The sequence below is a fragment of the Lampetra fluviatilis genome, chromosome 18 (genome assembly GCF_964198595.1).
Source record: "Lampetra fluviatilis chromosome 18, kcLamFluv1.1, whole genome shotgun sequence".
Taxonomy (NCBI): domain Eukaryota; kingdom Metazoa; phylum Chordata; class Hyperoartia; order Petromyzontiformes; family Petromyzontidae; genus Lampetra; species Lampetra fluviatilis.
Genome location: NC_136292.1, coordinates 1,374,561 through 1,395,474, shown reverse-complemented (window position 1 = coordinate 1,395,474; position 20,914 = coordinate 1,374,561). Strand labels below are relative to the sequence as shown.

Sequence of the window (20,914 nt, the reverse complement as noted above, 5' to 3'; positions counted from 1 at the left end):
TTGAAGGCCAACGTAGACAAATTGAATGTATGTCCACTAACCCAGTGATGGTGACCCTCCCAGGATTCGTCTCCCACCAGACGTCTCCCCACCAGGAGGAATCCCATCGCGACGGGCGACTTTGCTCGTCGCAGGCACCAGAGGGCGCGTGGCGAATGGGGTTGGAGCGGACAGCGGCAGGGAGCGAGAGTCTGCGAGAGAGGGGGGAGGATGGAGGGTGGCGTGGAGGCGGAGGGGATTAGGGGGTGGAGGAGGTGGTGGTGGTGTGTGTGTGGTTTTAGTGGGTGGCGCTGCTAGACGAAGGAAGCCGCCTTGTGGCTCCCTCGCCGAGGAAGTCACCGCCCCACTTTTCAAGTTACATCCAAAGAGCCCGGACGAGAGGCGCACAGACACACGCACAGACACACACACACGCGCGTCAAGGCGGGACACTGAAGCGAACAGGCGAGACGAAGACGCACGGACATAGTCTGAAGTAGGAGGCGTACAGAGAGAGAGAGGGCGAGACAGACCGAGGACGGGAAGGGAAGACGGGAATAAAAGTTGCAATAATCGTTTGCCTGCGTTGCATATCATCAGCTGGGGCTGGCTGCGAGGCCGTGTGAGCGAGTTCGTGAGTGAGTGTCACTCAGTTGTGGTCGCTGCTGTCCTAGTTGCCATCTGCCGGCGCGTGTGTTAGTTGTGCGGCGGCAGTATTTGTCTCTGGGGTTTAGTTTAGTTTTGTTTATCGCGGCGGGGACAAGGCGAGCTTGTGGAGTCGAGAGCAGGAGATGGCAGGCGCACAGCCTGGCGTGCACTCGCTGCAGCTCAAGCCCATCCAAGTGTCAGAAGACCTGCGGAAGGGAAACAAGTTCCTGAAATGGGAAGAGGTGAGTGAGTGGCGACGCCTGTGACACCCACACACCTGGCTCGCTAGGTGACACACGCCTGCTTCTAGAAGTGACACACGGCTCCATGGGTCTTCACACACACCTGCTCGATCTCTCCAACACCACGCGTGGTTTACTGATGCCACATCTGGCTCTCTGTCTGTAAGTGACACGCCAGGCTCTTTAGGTGACAATCACCTGGATATGCTGGTGGCACACACCCGCACCTTTCCAACACCACACGTGGGCTACTGATGTCACACCCGGCGCTCTCTCTCTCTCTGTGACACACATATGACCCTCTAGAAGTGACACACCTAGTAGCTCTTTCCGAAGTCACACCACACTTGGCTCTGTATTTACTCGACACACATACACCTGCTTGCTAAAAGGACGGCTCTTTAAGTGTACACACACCTGGCCCTTGAATTGACACCCCCTGACTTTTGATAAGTGGCACCACATCTGGCCGAATCTCTCTTTAAGTGACACACACCTGACTCTGTTTACGTGACACACACACACACCTGACTGTTTACGTGACACACACACACACACCTGTTTCTCTAGTAGTGACACACCTGGTTCTCTTAGTGACAAATATATGGCTCTCTCCTGAAGTGACACACCTGGCGGCATACGTGACACACACACACCTGACTCTATTTAAGTGACACACACTTAGCTCCCTAAGTGGCACAAACCTGGCTCGATCTGTAAGCGACACACACACACACGTGGCTCCATTGGCACCACCGCACCAACATCCCACCACCTTATTGGATGTGACGTCCTTACAATATCACCAGAGGTGTGGACTCGAGTCATGTGACTTGGACTCGAGTCAGACTCGAGTCATGAATTTGATGACTTGCGACTCGACTTGGACTTGCATAACAATGACTTTGTCCCACCTATGAGATGTGGACTCGAGTCATGTGACTTGGACTCGAGTCAGACTCGAGTCATGAATTTGATGACTTGCGACTCGACTTGGACTTGCATAACAATGACTTTGTCCCACCTCTGAATATCACCATCACGGCACGAATGTGTCCAGCGTCGCTTATGCACGGGTACAATGCAGTGTTGTGTCGTGGGTAGCATTCAGCTTCGCTGTACGTGGTTGATCGTGTGCGGAGGCACGTGCGTGGTGTCTATACTGCGGCGCACATGCAATGCGCAAAGTATTTTGATGAGTCAACAAATATTTGTGACTTTCTAATAAAGCTATGCAGTAAGTACAACGTGATATATGTCCCGTAGTACATGTGTAAAAACAATCCCAGTGCTCCAGTGCTAAACTGATCATTGACTGGCGTACCATCTGTTGCTCCGAGGCAATGGTGAAAATTCCACATTGCCATGGTGGGGATAAGTCTATTCTTAGCGCACTCACTGCTGCTTTGTTCCCATCATGCAGTGGCTCAGCTGGTGTTACTCGTCTTGCCGGTCTGGAGTGATGAAGGGCCGCGTTGATTGCCGTACATCGAGGCTTGGGATGTTGCTCGGTTGCAATACATGGAGACCTTTCAAGTAGTAATCCCATGGGTTCAATCCCCGGATAGGGTACAATTCAGTTATGTCATCATCACCACCACCATCATCATCATCCCATCTTCTTTGGGATTTGTAAATGACCCATTACCTTGTGAGATTGCACCGCATGTATAGTATGATGGACAGTTATCAGTTCTATTAAGGAAGTTATGGGTCTCGCCATAGCAATGAGGAATTTACATAATCGGCTCACGGCCAACATTGTATATGTGTGTTACCTCCAGAACTCATCGCATTGTGAAACTCTTGTACCTGTTTATCCTTACAACAGCATGTCATCGTTACTCGTACAACTGTGGATAGCACTCATCATATGTAATAATTAAAACGCCGATTATCTATAAGTAAATGTACCATCCCAAAATGGATACACACATAAAGTGGCTTGCTGATGGAGCACCAAGAGGACACACACACTGTGCCCGTTGAGTAACTTGGGGCGCTTGCACCGTTGATGATCACTTACAACGTATTCATTGGATATCGAAGGCTTGCTGGATGATACTTCTCTGCGGTTACCTCCTAAATGTATTCGGTTGAATCACAGAATTGTACGTGGCGAGCCGTGTTACGTACTCGAAATGTCTCGTGAGTAACGACGCAAAGTACAAACCAATCGCCTCCGCTACTGTAACGTTAAGAAACGGTTGAATAAACTCCATCATCATGCGATCTTCGTTAGAGTATTGTCACTCACTTGCAGTCGATAAAGACGACATTTATAATAATAATCATTAATTCACAGCGCCCCCTCCACAACACATGACTGGGGGAAGGGAGGGCCGTGTCAGTTATTGTCAAACGACCCGTATCAGTTGTCAAACGACCCGTATCAGTTGTCAAACGACCCGTATCAGCCGTGCTGGCTATCTGACTGCAGCACGCTTTGTCGATGTGTGCGTTGAGCAGTAAGAATGGGGTGCAAGGATCACTCTGCACTGACATGAGCCCTGGCCAGGACTCAAACTTCGGCGTTGGTGGGGAGGGTCAAAGTGCAGTGGCAGTTGCCGGCACAGCACGTGCGTGGTGATGCATGGCAGTCGCGTACACGACGCACACTCCAAGTGCTGCGGCAAGTTCACTTGCTGTGGGCAATCTGACGTCTCGTGTCGTTATCCCACCGAGCCGCTCACAGCAAGAGTTGTGCGTTTATTACGAGTCTGTCCATTAGTCATTGCAGTGGGTTAGTCATTGTCGGCTGGTGAGTAGGGTCAGCGCACACAAAGCGTGCCGGCACCGGGTGTCTTCTCCGTGCTTACTGCGTGGCCAGGCGCGCAATCTCGCGTCTCCACACCTCCCCGTGAGCATGGTTGGCCACGTACGGTGCGAAAGAAGTCCAACGCGCATCCACACGCGGCGGCTCAGACGCAGCACCCGCGCAGCTCGTGGCGTGCCAAACTTGTGCGGACGGGACTCGCCCTTCGTTAGCCACCGAGCGTGACAGATGCTGCTTGCTGCCGTGCGCTCATCACACATTGAGGAATGTCTCGTTGGTGCCGCCTGTTCACGCTGAACAGCCCTGTCAGCCGGCGTCACGTTAATGCGCAGTATTGTTGCGATGTTATCGTCCCCGTGGGTGATTGCTCCATTGGCGAGCTGCCCCTCTACGTTGGCTGGCATCGTCGTTAGCCATTGTCCATCCACTGCTGGATGAAGGCACACCCACGCTGTTGCCATCTCTCCCGGTCTCCTGCGATGCCACGGCCCATCTCATTCTCTGCACAGGGACCGGTCCCATTGCGCCACCGCTGCGGTGTTCGTCTCGCCTGGCCCATTCCCTCCTTTGGCTGCCGTTCTTTACCCAGTCTCGTCTGTTGCCCATCATGGCTTTGAGTGGTGTGGCCTGCCCAAGCCCTCTTATCGTTTTTAGTGGGTTGTTTACCTTTTATTTCATTGGCACTCCTATCGGGTTTTGTGTTTGTCGTTTATTTCTGATCCACTCCTACTGGACGTTTGTGAAAAAGAGCTCCATAGCTCATCGGATTCCTGCAGGATAAATACAGATTCTCATTCTGATCTTTGTGGAATCACTGCGATACCTGCTTTGTGTTTATTCCTCTGATCCACGTCATCCTATTTCGGTCTCTCCATGTAATTCCAAGCACGTGTCTCTTATTATTATTAGCATCACCCATGATCGACCCACTGCTGGATGCATGTCTTCCCTGGCTGTGTACGCCCATTCACTTATTTGGTTGCCCCTCCGATGCGTATAGTCTTGATCACCGGCCAATTATTGTGCAGCATCTCTCATCGTTAATCGTTAAATCACGACCAAGCACAGCACCTCGATGTCGTATCGCGCGAACCAACTCATCTCGCGCAAGGAAGTAAAGATCGACCACGCGAGTGTTCAGTGTCAACATTCCGACGGCTTTCGACGGTCCGCGCCGAGGCGACCACACCGCGGCTTCCCGAACACCGAGACGCAGGCCCGGGGCCGACAGCGAGAGAAGAGAGCGACAGGTCAAGCGTGCATCCTTCTTACACCCCGGACATGTGTAAATGTTTTAGGTAGGAATTTGTATTGTGGAGGTGGGGTGGGGTGGGTGCAGAAAGTGAGCGGTTGTGCGATGTCACTGATCTGGCATCGCATGGCCCTCTCTCCCTCCCCCCATTGTCTAACTAACACACTTGGACTGCGCCCTCGCATTCAGCTCCACCTCTACCCCCCCTCGCCCTGTCTCTGCCCTCCCTCTGTCTCTGCCCCTCTCTCCCTCCCCCCATTGTCTAACTAACACACTTGGACTGCGCCCTCGCATTCAGCTCCACCTCTACCCCCCCTCGCCCTGTCTCTGCCCTCCCTCTGTCTCTGCCCCTCTCTCCCTCCCCCCATTGTCTCACGCACTCGCTTCACTTGCACGACTTGTACTTGCGGGGCTTAGCTCCGACATTGGCGCTGTCTGCCCCCCCGCCCGTGCCGTTGACGCCGCACGGCTCTGCTCACTCTGGAAGCCCCGAGAAGCAGTCGCATTCGGAGGCTTGCCCCCTCGTTTCTCTCCGCCTGATGAAGGCCGCTTGTGTTGCGATCGAAACGTCGTGGTTTTTTGCTTTTACTTTATTTATTTTTAATTTTCTATCTACGTGACTTTACCGAAAGAACTAAGAATATGAATAGAAAAGAAGGCTTTAAAGTTCACGTTCAATCTAGCACGTTGGTTTCTCTGTCGTCGGTGGCCTGGTGTGGTTCACGTGGGCCCATGGTGCAAGTGGTGCAAGGAGTGAAATTGTCTGCGATAAATTTGCACGTGATAAGCCACTTAGTTGAGCTCACATCTGTGGACAGGCCGCTTCTAAAATGAGTTATACAGCTCAGTGGGCCTTACCTGGTAAAATGAATAGTTTTTAATTTAGTTTAGGAATGAGGCCCCATTGTGCAATTTCCCCCTCGCTTGCCCCCGTTTTTGTCACCTGTTGGCTGGGCCAAAATGTAACGATTGCCCCCCCCCCCCCACACAAGGTGCAGTTGCACCGCCTGCACACTATCGGCTATGCCACTGCTTTACACGAATGATGGGACTGAAGCAGTTTGACACAACTGCATAGTTTTTTTAGTTTTTTTATACAGTTGTGCTGTCCTGCTCTCTGATGTATTCTCGGGTTGTGCCACGGAGTTGGTCGGTATGACGACCACCGTTTCGGTCCACGCGCCGTCCCGGGAGCTTCTTCAGAAACGGAATTCCTGAGGAAGCTCGCGGAACATGGAGCGAAACGTCGGACATCACGCACATGCCGAACAGCACACCGCACAAGCCAGCAACAACATATGTGGCCGTTGCATAATGGACATCTGTGAAAAAGAGTTCCATAGCTCATTGGATTCCTTCAGTCTAAATAAATAAAGATACTGATTCTGATTCTAATGCAGGGCTAACGAGGGGAAAGCCTTCGCCCCAACATCCCGAGGTGATTTGATATTCCGGAAGAGTCTGATCTAATATTATTGGTTATTTCGGTAAAATCGCGTAGAAGGGAAATAATAAAATAATAAAAATAAAACAATAACATGATCACGACTTTATCGAAAGATCCAAGAACATGAAACCCTGCAGTCACGAAAGCTTTAAATCTAAACATGGCTGGTCAATTCGCGGGCTGGTGGTGAAGGCGGCTGTGGCCCAGTCCGGGCAGCACTCGCTCGGCGTGGTGGCCGGGGAATTGGACTCTGGTTGTCGGGTTCACGGTGCAGTGCTGTCCCATCGGCTGCACCATTCAGTGGCGCAAATACAATAGAGGCCTGCAGAAGTTGGCAATAGCGGGAGCTAATCTTAACGGTTTGCAGTTGTGCGAAGGGCGTGTTTGTTGACGTTGGAACATCACGGCCGTCTCGTATTGCCATGCAGAGAGAATAATAATTAAACTACGGCTCGTCAAGTGCTGTTGCTGACAGAGGTTGAGCAGCATATATATTCAAATGCTCCTTGCCAAAAGTCAAAATCCAGCAGATACCAGACGAAGCCGCCTGGTACAATGGTCATTTGTTATCTGTGCTTGATAAGAGCGGCTCGAACGTCCAGGGCGGGCGCCTTGCGAAACTCGCTCCTGAGGACGTGGACGTGGTGGTGGTGGCTTTTCTCGATCTGCGAGGTTCCGTCAACACAAACAACTTGTGCACTGTGCTGTGCAGAAAGATCTCGGGCCTGCAGCGAATGGAGCCGGCCACCTCGGGGACCATTTCACCGTGGAAGTATCCCTGTTGCCTTTAGTCTAACAAACTCAAAAGGCCAGTCTTGAGCAAATCGATGTATTATGTATTATGTTGAACTTCTTTCGCACCGTACCTAGACAACCGCGTTGATGGGAGGTGCGGGGGAAGGACAACAAACTAAATACGAAAAGCAGTTTGAACGGAATTGGTTTTCAATCTAATTTAGATTGAAAAAATCTGGTTTAGATTGAAAACTCAAACGTGGCTAACAGGCAGCAGTGAGACGAAGAGACGACTGCTAATCGATTTCGTCTGTATTAGGGCTCATCAGTAAAGTACAGTCACCAATGCGCATTGCTGCCAAGTCCATCTCTGGGAAAGGAATACGCAGAGACGCGACTTTTGTACTACGAGGATCCATTTATCTCGCCCACTTGCAACCAATACATCAAGTATGTTCACGATGAGAAACCCCATCTCATATTTTTTTTGTCAAGATGTCCTGCTTGCTATGCTGCTGAAATTTGAAACGGTTCGCCGTTCTGCATTTTGCTTTCATTGTGCTTGTGGCTGGCTACACGGCTTATCTTATCACAACACCTACAGTGCTTCTTGGTAAAACGCCACCCTCCCTGCTTCACCTAGATGCTGTGTCAGCCCTTGTGTGTCGACAAACATTTTGGCTTCTTCTGATACCGATAACCCATCCCGGCTTTTGTTAGAAGGGAGGTAAATTAATACAAATACTCAGATTGGCTTTTGAGTGTGTTGGATTAAAGCAACAGGGACACTTCCACGGTATAATGGTTCCCGCACTCGACTTTCAATCCAGAGTTCTCGTCTGCCCCACCTCTGTTCACCCAACAGGATAGGGGTCATCCATTCAGTCCGTACGCATGGAGGGGGGGGTTAACCCGAATGCGTGCCGTTTGCGTGTGGGGGGGCTCTACTGACAATGTGCGCATAGGAAACGGGGGGGGGGGGTGAAGCCTCGATAATAATTTTTCTACATTGGCCTTGAAATGAGTTAGATAGTCCGGCGGTGGACTATCTGTTTGCTTAAACACGTTACTATTATTAATCCTTGATCGTTTCTGCGTGGATTAAATATCGGCCGTTCTATAGGATTCGGGGGGACGGGGGTCAAGTTTTGACAGGTTTTTGCCGCCTACTAAATGGATGGCCCCATACACGGATACAGTCGAGTTAATCTCGATTGTCAGGTCACGTGTGGTGGGGTGCACTGTGGGTTCTCGTGCCTCTTGCAGGACAGCTGGCCGGCGTGAAGTAGGCCAAGCTACCATTTTAGAGGGCCCCTCAAGTGTTCCTTCTAGTCGAGGCCCTTCTGCCAGCAGTGGTGTTAAGCTAGGAATTGCAGGGCTGCACTTTTACCTTTTTATATGAATGCATTAGGGCTGATCAGTCGGCTATCTTGTTCCTTGCAAGGCCCTGGTGAAGAGTACGTTGACATTTACACCACAGATGGAAGAAATACATCCGCATAAAAAATGTTGTGCTTCCTTTGAAGACAATATGAAACATCAGCAGTGCCAGTCCATCATGCTGATGGATATCCTCATCTTAACTAAAGTACAGTGGCTGGGGAAATAAATAATGCAAGTGTATAGTGGGAAATTATTTCACACTTTTGGTGATTTGTGAACCACTTATTTTCAGTTTGACTGTCTAATAATGCTCACTGGGAGGATCTGTAGGAATTTTGTAATTGAAAAATAATAAAATAAAACGGACCCGAGAAAGTGTTCTTATTGTCATAATTGTAAACGCATGCTTGTGTTTACCATTTATTGATCGTTGGTTACGTCAATATTTAGCTTTTTGTCTTGTCACTTATAATTGATTTTTCTGAACGATCATTCTTACCGAGTCACTGTTATTGGGGATGTGGAAGCGCTCTCAAGCCATTATTGAAGATTCACTCCGACAAACCGGTAAGAAGGAAGCTGCCAGGCTTAGATTTATCGAAACAAAAACTTCATTCAGGGAGGCCAGTGGGTAAGGCCGTGCTTGAGGCTGTGGCAGTTGGGTCGGCTCAGTGTGTGTGGGGGTGGTGGGATAGAACCCGTCAGCTGAAGAAGTGCCTCATTTGGTGGATTGATGTATAAAGCACTGCTGTCCGTGTCCCTAACTCGATAAATGAGTGCTGATCTTGTTTTCTCTGAGCCCTCCCCAAGTTTCAGAAATGCCAGCTTTGTCCCGTTGATTGTGAGAGAAACATACAACACTCAAGTAAAACGCTGCACTTACGATGATTTTAGACAGAAAGTAATTTGCTCGCTGATCATATCTCAAACATGTTGGTTGCCAGTGTCTTGTTTTCAGGATGGGTGTTTCATGACAGACCTGATGCTTGCCGTCAGCCACCAGTACTACGTTAATATATATGGACATTTAAATTCAACGGAGCACGTTTTTTAGCCCCCCCCCATCCACACCTCTGTCCTCCCAGCAGTATAAGTGGGTACACCACATTTAGTTGATGAGCAGGCTGCTTGTGTGTGGTGGGGTAAAGTGTGGGTACACCCACCTCTTCCAACACCAGTGTGTCAGAGCAGAGTAGGCCAAGATACCCTCCAGAAGGTCCCCCCAGAGCTCTGTCAAGTAGAGACCTCTACACCTTTACCTCTTTGCACCTTTATATTATTTACAAATGTTTTCATGAAGACTGCTCTCTCCTTAAATTGCAGTGACAGCCCCTACATCTTGGCCCTCGCCATCACCATGGCATCACATCCACATCTCTCTTAATGCCGTCACCACCGCCTCCACGCTCACCCTTGCCCTCGCCACTGCCATCCATCACCATCGTCTTCTTCATCACCATCACGTCGCTGGTTTTGTGCGCTCCGCGAGTTGGGACGGAGCGGGGCTCTGCGCGGCCTGCGCCCGCTTGCCCAGCCGCCGCCGAACCCGCGCCCCACGGAACGTTTCACCCAATTGATAAATTGGCACGTGGCAGGACTTAAACACCCGCGTGTGAATAGCGGCTGACATGTCGTTGTCTGATTTCTTTAGTGCACCGTTTTGCAGTCGCACCGAAAAGGGTGGGACGCCGACTCTGTGACATGCGTGACATGTTCTGATTTTCCACGTTTTTTTCGTCCTGATGTCCACATCCGGAACGGGACTGTTCTCTTACTCGCGTACCCATCGCTCAATGTCCCTCTGACCCTTTGACTTTCTGATTTTACGCCTCTGTTCTGCCATTATCATCCTTATAAGTGCTGTTGGCTGTCATTTTGAACATCATGATAGTTTTAGAAAATATAGCATATTTTACACGTGCGAAAATACCACCACCATCCTGGTGTTGATGAAAAAGACAGTTTTGTCTCTGTGCTGTGGTATTTTAGTTTCTTATCTAGAAAAGTGGGCAAATGATTGCCATCTGAGCAACAGTCCTAACTGGTTGACATCCAGTGCCCAAGTAAAAGCTGCCTTTTCATGACTACAAATCCTTACCCACACCGTTAAAGTGTCTGAATTGACAAATCGTGGAACTGCCCACGAGTTTCTAGCTTGACGCGGGAAATGAGCAACACTCCAGGAGACACCGTGAAGTGAAGGTAAAGGTGCAGCCCTGAAAGTGCTTGTTCGCGCCACAGCTGACAAGGTCACAATCAGAATGTGTATTTATACTGGAGGAATCCGATGAGCTATAAAGCTCTTTTCACAGATGTCCAGTAGGTCCTCCGCTAGAGGGAGCTCCATCATGCCCTTCTAGAGTTCTTGAGGACATTTGGCATCACTCTTCCATGCTGGCCGGTCGTCTTGGTGGAGGGTTACCCACACCTCATCCCACCATAGGGAACAGCCAACAGACTATGTGGATACACTCTGTGACTTAAAAAAACATTTAACCGTAGTGGAGACATTCTTTTGATTGGTTGGTTGAACAGTGGGGCTGATGCAATAAAGTTAAGGTGGATTGGCATGGACATAATTCGAAGGTGACGGCACAGTGGCTTACAACCAGTGTTGGCCTATACAGTACTGTTTACAGCACAAATGCATACCAGCATGGGTTGCATTACTCTGAGATGCAGGCTAATGTGGGCTTACGTCATTACAGCCAGCGACAAGCCGCACTTCAAAGACACACTTTGAATACCACGTATGCCCTTGGAATTGACATGTCCTTTATATTCACAGTACTTTATATATGTACACACGTTATATTATCATATATGTTATATTATTTGCATATATCCGCGATATTATATTTTGACCCAAGACTATCCTTCTTGTCCACGCTGATGTGGGGGGTGAACTTCATTGATACCGTTATCCTGGGGGTGGTCTGTGTTGTTTCTACCCCACTTATCCATGATAAAAACAATGCAGGTGAACGGGGGATAATAGGATGAATTTTCTGGATGAACTATTCTTATCTGTGAAAATAATTGTTGTGAGTGTTGAAATGTGCGCACGTACATTTCAACACGCACAACAATCACAACAATTATGTGCCGCGTAGGCAGCGCGCCAACTAATGCGTCAATTAATGCTTCAATACTCTTTGGTTCTTTCGGTAAAGTCACGTAGGTATAAAATAAAATAAATCACGACGTTTCGGGCACAACACAAGCATCCATCATCAGGTGGGAAAGCGTGGCCTGCTGTTGAGGCAGACTGTTTTAAAAGGTTTGAAATGGGTGTAGCTCATGGGTCATGAAGAAGTGGCCGGGGCTAGTGATGCTAATGTGAGAAATTATCATGTAACTGTGAGATAGGAGAGTGGCCTCCTAGACGAGGGCGCTCACATGTCTTTTGGATTGCACTCTTATCATGCCCACAGGCCCTGCGGATTACACCCGTTGGGTTGCACTCCCCCGTCGAGGAGGCCGCTCTTCTTCTTTTCTACAGTTACATGATAATCTCTCACATTTACAGAGCCACTTTTGTGCCCTCTAATCTCTCACATTAACATCACGCTAATCTCTCACATTAACAGAGCCACTTCCGTGCCCTCTAATCTCTCACATTAACATCATGCTAATCTCTCACATTAACAGAGCCACTTCCGTGCCCTCTAATTTCTCACATTAACATCATGCTAATCTCTCACATTAACATAGACACTTCCATGCCCTCTAATTTCTCACATTAACATCATGCTAATCTCTCACATTAACATAGACACTTCCATGCCCTCTAATTTCTCACATTAACATCATGCTAATCTCTCACATTAACATAGACACTTCCGTGCCCTCTAATTTCTCACATTAACATCATGCTAATCTCTCACATTAACAGAGCCACTTCCGTGCCCTCTAATCTCTCACATTAACATCATGCTAATCTCTCACATTAACATAGCGACTTCCGTGCCCTCTAATCTCTCACATTAACATCATGCTAATCCCTCACATTAACAGAGCCACTTCCGTGCCCTCTAATTTCTCACACTAACATCATGCTAATCTCTCACATTAACATAGCCACTTCCGTGCCCTCTAGTTTCTCACGTTAACATCATGCTAATCCCTCACATTAACAGAGCCACTTCCGTGCCCTCTAATCTCTCACATTAACATCATGCTAATCTCTCACATTAACATAGCCACTTCCGTGCCCTCTAATTTCTCACACTAACATCATGCTAATCTCTCACATTAACATAGCCACTTCCGTGCCCTCTAGTTTCTCACGTTAACATCATGCTAATCCCTCACATTAACAGAGCCACTTCCGTGCAGCAGACCATGCTTTCCCACCTGATGACGGACGCTTGTGTTGCGCCCGAAACGTCGTGATTCATTTTATTTTATACCTGCGTGACTTTACTGAATGAACCAAAGAGTATGGCTTCCTGCAGTCACGAAAGCTTCAAATCAAGATTAATGCTTCAATGCATGGATGAATGAATGCATAAATAAACGAATGCACACACGAATAAATGGTTGATTGCATAATAAGATGTGTGGATGAAGGAATGAATGCATAAATTGTTGAACACATTAATGACTGTGTGAAGGAATTCATACATTAACCGGTGTGTTAATGAATGAATGCATGAGCAAATGCATGAATGGGTGAGTGAATGAATGAATGAGCACCAGGCTGTATCGGGGTGCATGAGTGGAGGGCCGGGTTCCCCTAAGCTGCCTGGTGCCACTGCCGTTCGTTTTCAGTGATTGCAAATGTTAGATAACCTGCAGATATTCGGAGGAATGTGTCGCTCGATTCCTAATGGGATGCATCTGGGCGCGGACCATTTTAGTGCTGCGACTAATAGGAGTCGCAGGTTAGTAGGGCTGTGGATGAGTATTCTCAAGATATAGATGTGTGGATGAAGGAATGAATGCAGGATACATTATTTCTGCCATCCACATACCGCGCCTGTAAAATGGAAATATTTATTGTATTTACTCTACTGTTTTATATTTATGGATTTGTCTACAATAGCAGCAACACAATATATTTTCTTTGAATGCAAATTGATTTTTTTTAAATTTCAGGGTCGTACCAGCAATACACATTTTATAAGTGTGATTTGTTTGGAGCATTTATATAATGGTAAAATAGATGATACATTATTTCTCCCATCCCCCTCACAAATTAAAGCGACATTAAAAACGTGTTACGCTCAGACTTCAATTTGATTGTAAATATTCTTCCCCAGATAGGTGGCAGAGATTTTGTCACGGCATCTTAGAGATTGAACCACGTGATGCATGTCAAGTGCGTGTGATTTTAGGGTTTCACCAATTAAATTGTGCACACCGTGGACGTCTGATGTTGGTCGATAAAAAAATCCGTTTTGATTAATTTTACCCTGTACAGTGGGGTTTAGCTTTTTTTTACATTGGGTACGTAATTTAACACCGTATGTTTGTCTTGTAAAATATGACACTGCAAACTTAACAGCAAAGGTGGCAGTGGCAATGAGGCAGCCTAAAATATGCACCTCAATGTCGAACGTGGTAGTGGGACGGAACACCAATACAGCAGCAGTTGGTGGAATACCAACATTATTTTTGAGTCTCTCATGCTCACGCTCTATTCCGTTGACTGCCTCAGGTCTACTTCAACAGCGGAACAATTAGTTTCTTCCGCCTCCCGGCCGATTCGATGAGTTGTCACAATTTAAAACTCCGCCAGCTGGAGGCCCTCCAGAGACGAAGTGAAAAGTTGTTTCGTTGTGTGAACGCTGAATTTTACTTGTTGTTAGCCTTGTAAACATTTTTTACATTTTTATTTAACGTTGTTTTCCTTTTGAAAATATTACTGGGGGCCTCACAGTGCCTGTAGCCCAAGGGCCTACAAAATATTAATTCGGCCCTGCGTACACCAATGACAAATAGCATATCACCTCCGTGATCTGTCCATTGGTGGATGAAGGCATCCATAAGCCGTGTCTCAGTCTTGTGATGCAACGACCCACCTGCACATGAGATGATTACATTGCTCCATATCCGGAGTGGACTTCCTCCCTCTTTTAGCTGCCACTTCGTTGTTAGTCTTCATCAGCTGCCATCTGTTCCAGTGACACTTGCTGCCCAGGCCCACGTGCTTGTCTTAAGAGTCGATATGACGTCTTGAACTTGTGTGAATGTGTCCAAAGACTCATCGTCATCATCATCGTCACAATCATCGGTGTCCAGTGCACACGTTTCGTCATTTTGTTTCCACTTTCCTCTCCGTCTTGTGCCAATATGCTCAAGTAGTGCCACATCTTTCTGGCACCAATCTCTGACGTCGTCAAGAATGCATGAGGATAATGAAGACAGTTGAAATTCGTCTGCGCTACCTGCCCCGACATGGTCCAGAAACACGGACACGAACATGCAATTAAAAGAAAGCGGAGGATATAAAAACGTCATAATTGAGTGAAGAAGCATGGAGGGCTGCATTCCAGGAATTGCACTGAAAGACAGAAAGAGCAACACATGGATGAGGGAACATGCACAACAGAGCGCACATCGAAAAACATTGGCTCCTCTTACGCAGCAGCTTTGATGCCGTGCACCGCGAGCTTAAGAATCGATATTAATGAATAAATGCGCTGTTCCACTCTCATACTTTGATTGCCGGATCGCCCCCGTCATCAAAGCGTGTATTGTCTCTTTGATGGCACGTTGCACCCCTGCACTTTACATGGGCCTCGTACGGAGAGCATTGGAGGTGATTTTTTTTTATATACTGTGGACCTTGGACTCTTTATAGGTTGGCTTCTGGCGAACGTGAAACAATCTCCCTCTTTGATTGTCCTTTGTGTTAGGGTACCTCAGGTTCTATGTGCTCCTGGAGCTGTCTTCTGCATCCTAATCTTGCTTACCAGACCACTTCAAAGGGTGTAATCAATGGCAGCGGTTCTTTGTTTTCCATGTTAAACGTCGGAAAGAAACTCACTTCAACATTTGCACCACCGTTAGTTTTGTTCAAATGTGCTCCAGTTAAAAATAGCATTCAAATCTTTAAGATCATCAAGACTACTCGCATGTGTGTGTGGATATCTCTATGTGGGTTCATTAAAGTACTTTAAGTGAGTTGTGCAATAAAAAAGATAATTATCTCATCAAACCATATTTTGCCACTTTATTGTCGAGCAATAACACGTGGTTGACCCAACTCAGGGACTGATCCTTCTTTAATTGCAGGTCTACAAATCATATATAAAAGTTAAAAGTGCAGCCCTGCAATTGCTCGTTCATGCCACTGCTAATGGAAGGGCCTCCACTAAAGGGAGCTCTAGAGAGCCACTCTGCAGGGTGTTTGGCCTACTCTTCCACACTGGTCAGATATATTGGAAGAGGTGGGGGACACCCAAACATTACCCCACCATACATGATCTGCCGATCGACTGACAGTGGTTGCACCCATTCATACTGCTCGGCGGATAGAGGCAGGGAGGGGTGGGGGGGGGTTAAGAAACTTGCACCATTGTCTCAACCATCGCACCGGGAGATTGAATCGAACCGGCGACCTCTGGATTGCAAGTCCACCGCACCTCGGCAGCATCCTCGCATTCGTATTACGGGACGGTATGCAATGTCTCTTAAACGCCACTATGTCGTCTCTTTGCAGCTGGTGACTTGTCAAACAAGGCTGTGTGCGGATACGGTGTCATTTTGACATGCACAGCACGCTTGGATTCCTGTTATGTGTTGCTGTTGACACCTTGTTTTGTGTGTTTATTGCCATTTGTTCCTGGGCTGCACACATTCGTACGGCTGCTGCAATGCCTCGTCAGCTGGGGAGGTCACCGCTTTAATTTGTCTGCTTTTTGTTGTTGTTTGTTCAGGACTCCAACACGCTGCTCCCTGTGACGTTGGCGGTGGATCCCAATGGACACTTTCTCTACTGGACAGATATGACCAAGGTACTTGTAACCTGCTGACTCGCTTTGCTCCAGCCACTGGAGCGGTGCACTTTTACATCTAGATTGAAAACGAGTTTATTTAGTTTGTTGTCCTTCACCCACACCTCAGATTAGCACGGTTGGCAATGTATGGTGCGAAAGAAGTGCAACATACATTCTGACGTGCCACAGGTGGTTTCCTTCCCGTGCCCCATATTCTTTGCTTCAGGTCCAACAATTTTCATTCATACAGAATTTGGATGTATATAGCATCTCTATATCCATAATAGAGGTTTATGGGTTAGATTGCGTAAATATAAATGTTGTGTTGTTAAACCCGCCACCACCCGACACAGTCAATTAGTAAGGTTTGTCACTTAAACAGAACATGCCAGTTTGTTACTAGTTTAGCACACCGGTGTGCTGGAGAATGAACCCACAACGTCTACAATTTGAGTACGACATTTTGCTGATTAATTACAACCAGCATCATCAGGCGACAGCCAGAGTTATGTTAAACTGACCATTTCTATATATACTGCATGGATTCTCATAAATATGACTGCATCACAAAATTAATTAATTAATTAATTTTAATCTCAAATTCTGAGTCTGTACTTATGTGAAGAACATTGCATGCCACTGAGATTCCACTGCAGTTCAAGACTAAAGTTCTAGACTTGTCAGTGTGAGGGGAAGCTTGTAGATGTAAGTCCACGCAGGAGATGCTATTCCCATCCATAGACTCTAAAAGGAAATGCGACTTAAAGCATGAGAATGGAATAGCCCCTATGATTGTAGTATAGGACGACAGAGCTTGGGAAATTATTGGCGTCGGTTCTGGCTGCCTTTCCGCTTGTCTGTGGTTGTCTGCACTTTGTAAATCAGTCTCTCTCTCTCGCTCTGAGAGTGGATTAAAACTGCACGTTAGACATTCTAAATGATTATCACCTGCTTTAAGCAATTAACTCAAAACGTTCATCAATAAAACAAAAATATGCCTTCCAAGTAAAATTATATAATAGGTGATATTTTGGGAAATGGCTCTTCTAGTGTTAGGGAGAATTCACCATTGCCTGAAAATGTACATTTATTTTAAGTGTTATTGACGAATGCGTTGAATTTGTTTACGTATTATGCTGGTGCATCAATGCCAATGCAGTATCGCCCAAGAACTTGCTTTAGGCAATGCATTCTATATTGTTGTTGATTATAATACATTGATGTGATTGGTTGGGCCATGTTAGACTGTTTACTCTGTTGTGTCACAGACACAGCACTCACGTGCAAAGTGATGAACACTGTGGTATTCAGACTGTGCAATGCAATGCTGAACGCCGATAATGCTGGTCGAGGTTTTGAATAGTGCACATGTATAGAGAGCATCCTTGCCTATGCAGTAGTCTTAAAAATAGGAGTGGAATAGACACCAACATTGCTGCCTCAGCAGGCCACGAGAGATCATGACGGCCTGGGGAGGCCATCATCCAGCAGTGGATATATCATGGATGACGATGGCGAGGCACCAACATAGATATTCCTACTACAATTCAGGGTTTGTGCATTTTGAATAGTGGATGACAAACATCATAAGTGGGCTGTGAAGTAGCCATGAGATGGAGGTTTAATGATGGATTCTTGAATCTATCCATGTGGAGCTTTAAATCATGATAAGCATGGTTGTGGAGAATATAACTAACAAAATGATAATCAGACTATGTCCCCTTCACACATGCGTCTCCCCACATAAAAACTCAATGCATAATTTCAATACCATTGAATTTAATATAGGCAAACTCTGGACCAAATTCAACATACTGTATGTCAACGAGAAACGGTATGTTTGTGCGGCTGATGGGCCATGTAGGATATGCTTTTAGTTTTGATGTGGCCAGACAGATATGTTTAGGGAAACATTGTCTGCTTATTTGTTTTGTTACGTGGAGTTTTGGATGTTCTCGTTTCGTTGGATTTTCTCCAGGTACTCTGATTCCTTCCCATGTGCCAAACACTCACTACAGTAATTCTCTTCTCATGAAATCCTAATGCTGGACTGTCCTGACAATGTGCCTTGACACCCAGTACGGCTTTCCTGGCTCAGTTTAGGGCATTATCATGATTGCAGTCTTGCAATATTACTACCTGCGTGTAAAGCACACAGGGTGGCCTGCTTAATTCACCACATCACAATTAGTTTCACGTGAACATTTTCGAGTGTCCTCTCTTCATGGCTATGAGGAAATGGCCACACATCTAAAACCTGATCCTCTACTATATTTTATTCACTCTCACCAGTATCGTCAGCCATTACCCACGACTGTACCGCTAGACGATGGCCACCCCACATCGTTTCCATCCCTGACAGTCCCGCAGTTCCACGTCTCATCTCGTCTCGCTCCCGCACACAAGCCGATTCCATTGCTCCATCTCCACAGCGCTCGTCACTTGAGACGCGGGGTCTCCTCGTGGCCTCCACCTGCATCGCAAATCGTGTCCATCGGCCATCATCCATTCCAGCGCAGACCCCATTACATATCTGAACCCCGTTCCATCCTGGTCACATGCCCTGTACTCTGTGCTCATGCTGACCGAGCGAATAAAAAAGAAAAAGCCAACCGCAAATGCGGTTACGTCGACCCTGTGGGGCACCCTTGCAGTTGCAGACGAACGCCGGTAATGAGCTTGCGTGGAAACATTAGGAGTGTGTTGGGGTCAGACGCGAGGGTTGGGGGAGGTGTGGGAGTGCTGGTTGAGAAGGGGAGACAATAAATGTTGCGTCGGTATGAATTGGCGCGACACCAATTAGTACGGCGGTTCACCTTTTACACCTTAAACGAACGCCGATTGTATATACACGACACGCACTGTATAAGATGTAGGCACAATCCGCAGATTAAAATAACTAATATCATATATATGCACACACTCAACGTATAGTTGTTTGCCCGATTCCACAGTCACGGGTTTATAAGACGAATGCAACAGGTACAGTGCTGTTGTATATAAGTCACAATGATTATTTACAGCCCTTTGTCCACTGCTGGATAAATGCCTCCCCATGCCATGCCAATAAGTAAGCATTGTGTTGACCATACTTAACAGGGCTGTTTACTGCAGGTTGGTGAAGGAAGGAGAGCACAGAAGCACAGTTTAGTAATTTCTCACCACTGATGTCTGCCACGGCTGGTAATCATCAGACTCCCGTCGTCAGGCTCGCAGTGCAGTGCGGTAATAATACTGTGCCACTGCTCGACCCATTTAATAATCGCCGCTTAAATAACACAACAGACCAACCACTGCACCACCTTGTATTTGTATTCTTTAATTACATTTTAAGTATTTTGACCCTTTTGAGATTAACCTTCTTGGCCAAAACGTTGCCAATTTTCGATTCCCTTTCAGGCAAGCTGTTTGTTTTCCTTTTGAGTCACATGATATCACTCGATGTGCATTTTTCTGAAGCACCATTGATGTACCGTGCTGTGTTGGATGTCTGCTACGTTTTGATAACGGTGCATTTCGCAAGTGTTGTTGATGGTTGCCTTTTTCATTACATAAGCATTTGGTGACACACCTCAATGGCTGGAGGCCATCACGTACGTGCAGAATCCTGGCTGCCTTCATCTGCACAGCTGCCCCCATCATTAGTATGAAAGGTAGACGGTGCAGCCCCGTAATTCCCTGCTCATGCCACTCCTGGCAGAAGTGCCTCAAATACTGTGCCATGTGCCCCTCGAAAATGAAACTAAGCTCAGGTATATTTTATTTTACCAGGTAAGGCCCAATGAGCTATACTGTAGAGCTCGTTTGTCAGATGCCACAAATGATAGCTCAGTCAAGTGACTTAGCATGTATAGATTTATAGCAGCAGCCAAATACTCTAACATCACATTTCTCAATGTGGAGGCAAAAATCCACGTGACCACGGGGAGAACATGCAATCTCAAAATATACAGCAGCAGGCGTCAGGGTCGGGATGGAACCCACGATCTCCTGTATACCAGGTGAGGTAGTTAACATCTCGCCACACGCAGGCCAGTCAACTTGTAAGAGGTTGTAGCTACCCACGCTTTACCCCACCACATGCAACACCGCCGATGGACTCATGATGGTGAACCCACTTATACTGCTGGGTGGACAGAAGTGTCTGGAGTGGGATTTACGAAACTTGCAGCATTGTTTCACCTGCCGTGCCGGGAGATCGAATAGAACTGGCGACATCTCGGTGACAAGTCCGGTGTGCTCACCATCACAACACCATGGCAAGCATCTCCAGCATTAGTAGAATAGAGCAGTTGGCCAAACGTTACATTTCTTGGGAGGAGAAGCATCTATATTTAATGATCCAAGTGTGTGTATTTTCTTCTCTCTCTTTTCTGCAAATCGGGTGTAATATATCCAGCTTCCTTCGTGCCAGGAAAGATGAGTCTTGGCCGAATGCATAATGACATCATTTGGTTTCCATGGTGATGTGCATCTCTATATTCTGGATTTTAAATTGTCGGAAAG

General features: G+C 47.1%; 1 protein-coding gene across 3 annotated transcripts in view; it reads left to right on the top strand.

Annotated features, from left to right (window-relative positions):
• Positions 1-285: 285 nt before the first annotated feature.
• LOC144937062 (1-phosphatidylinositol 4,5-bisphosphate phosphodiesterase beta-1-like) overlaps positions 286-20,914 on the top strand; it is a 153,735-nt gene continuing 133,106 nt past the window's right edge. For all 3 annotated transcript variants that reach the window (XM_078864300.1, XM_078864299.1, XM_078864298.1), the window contains exons 1-2: positions 286-869; positions 16,349-16,426. In XM_078864300.1, the coding sequence (XP_078720426.1) occupies positions 771-869; positions 16,349-16,426 (177 nt within the window). In that variant the 5' untranslated portion in view covers positions 286-770. The remainder of the gene's footprint in view (positions 870-16,348; positions 16,427-20,914) is intronic.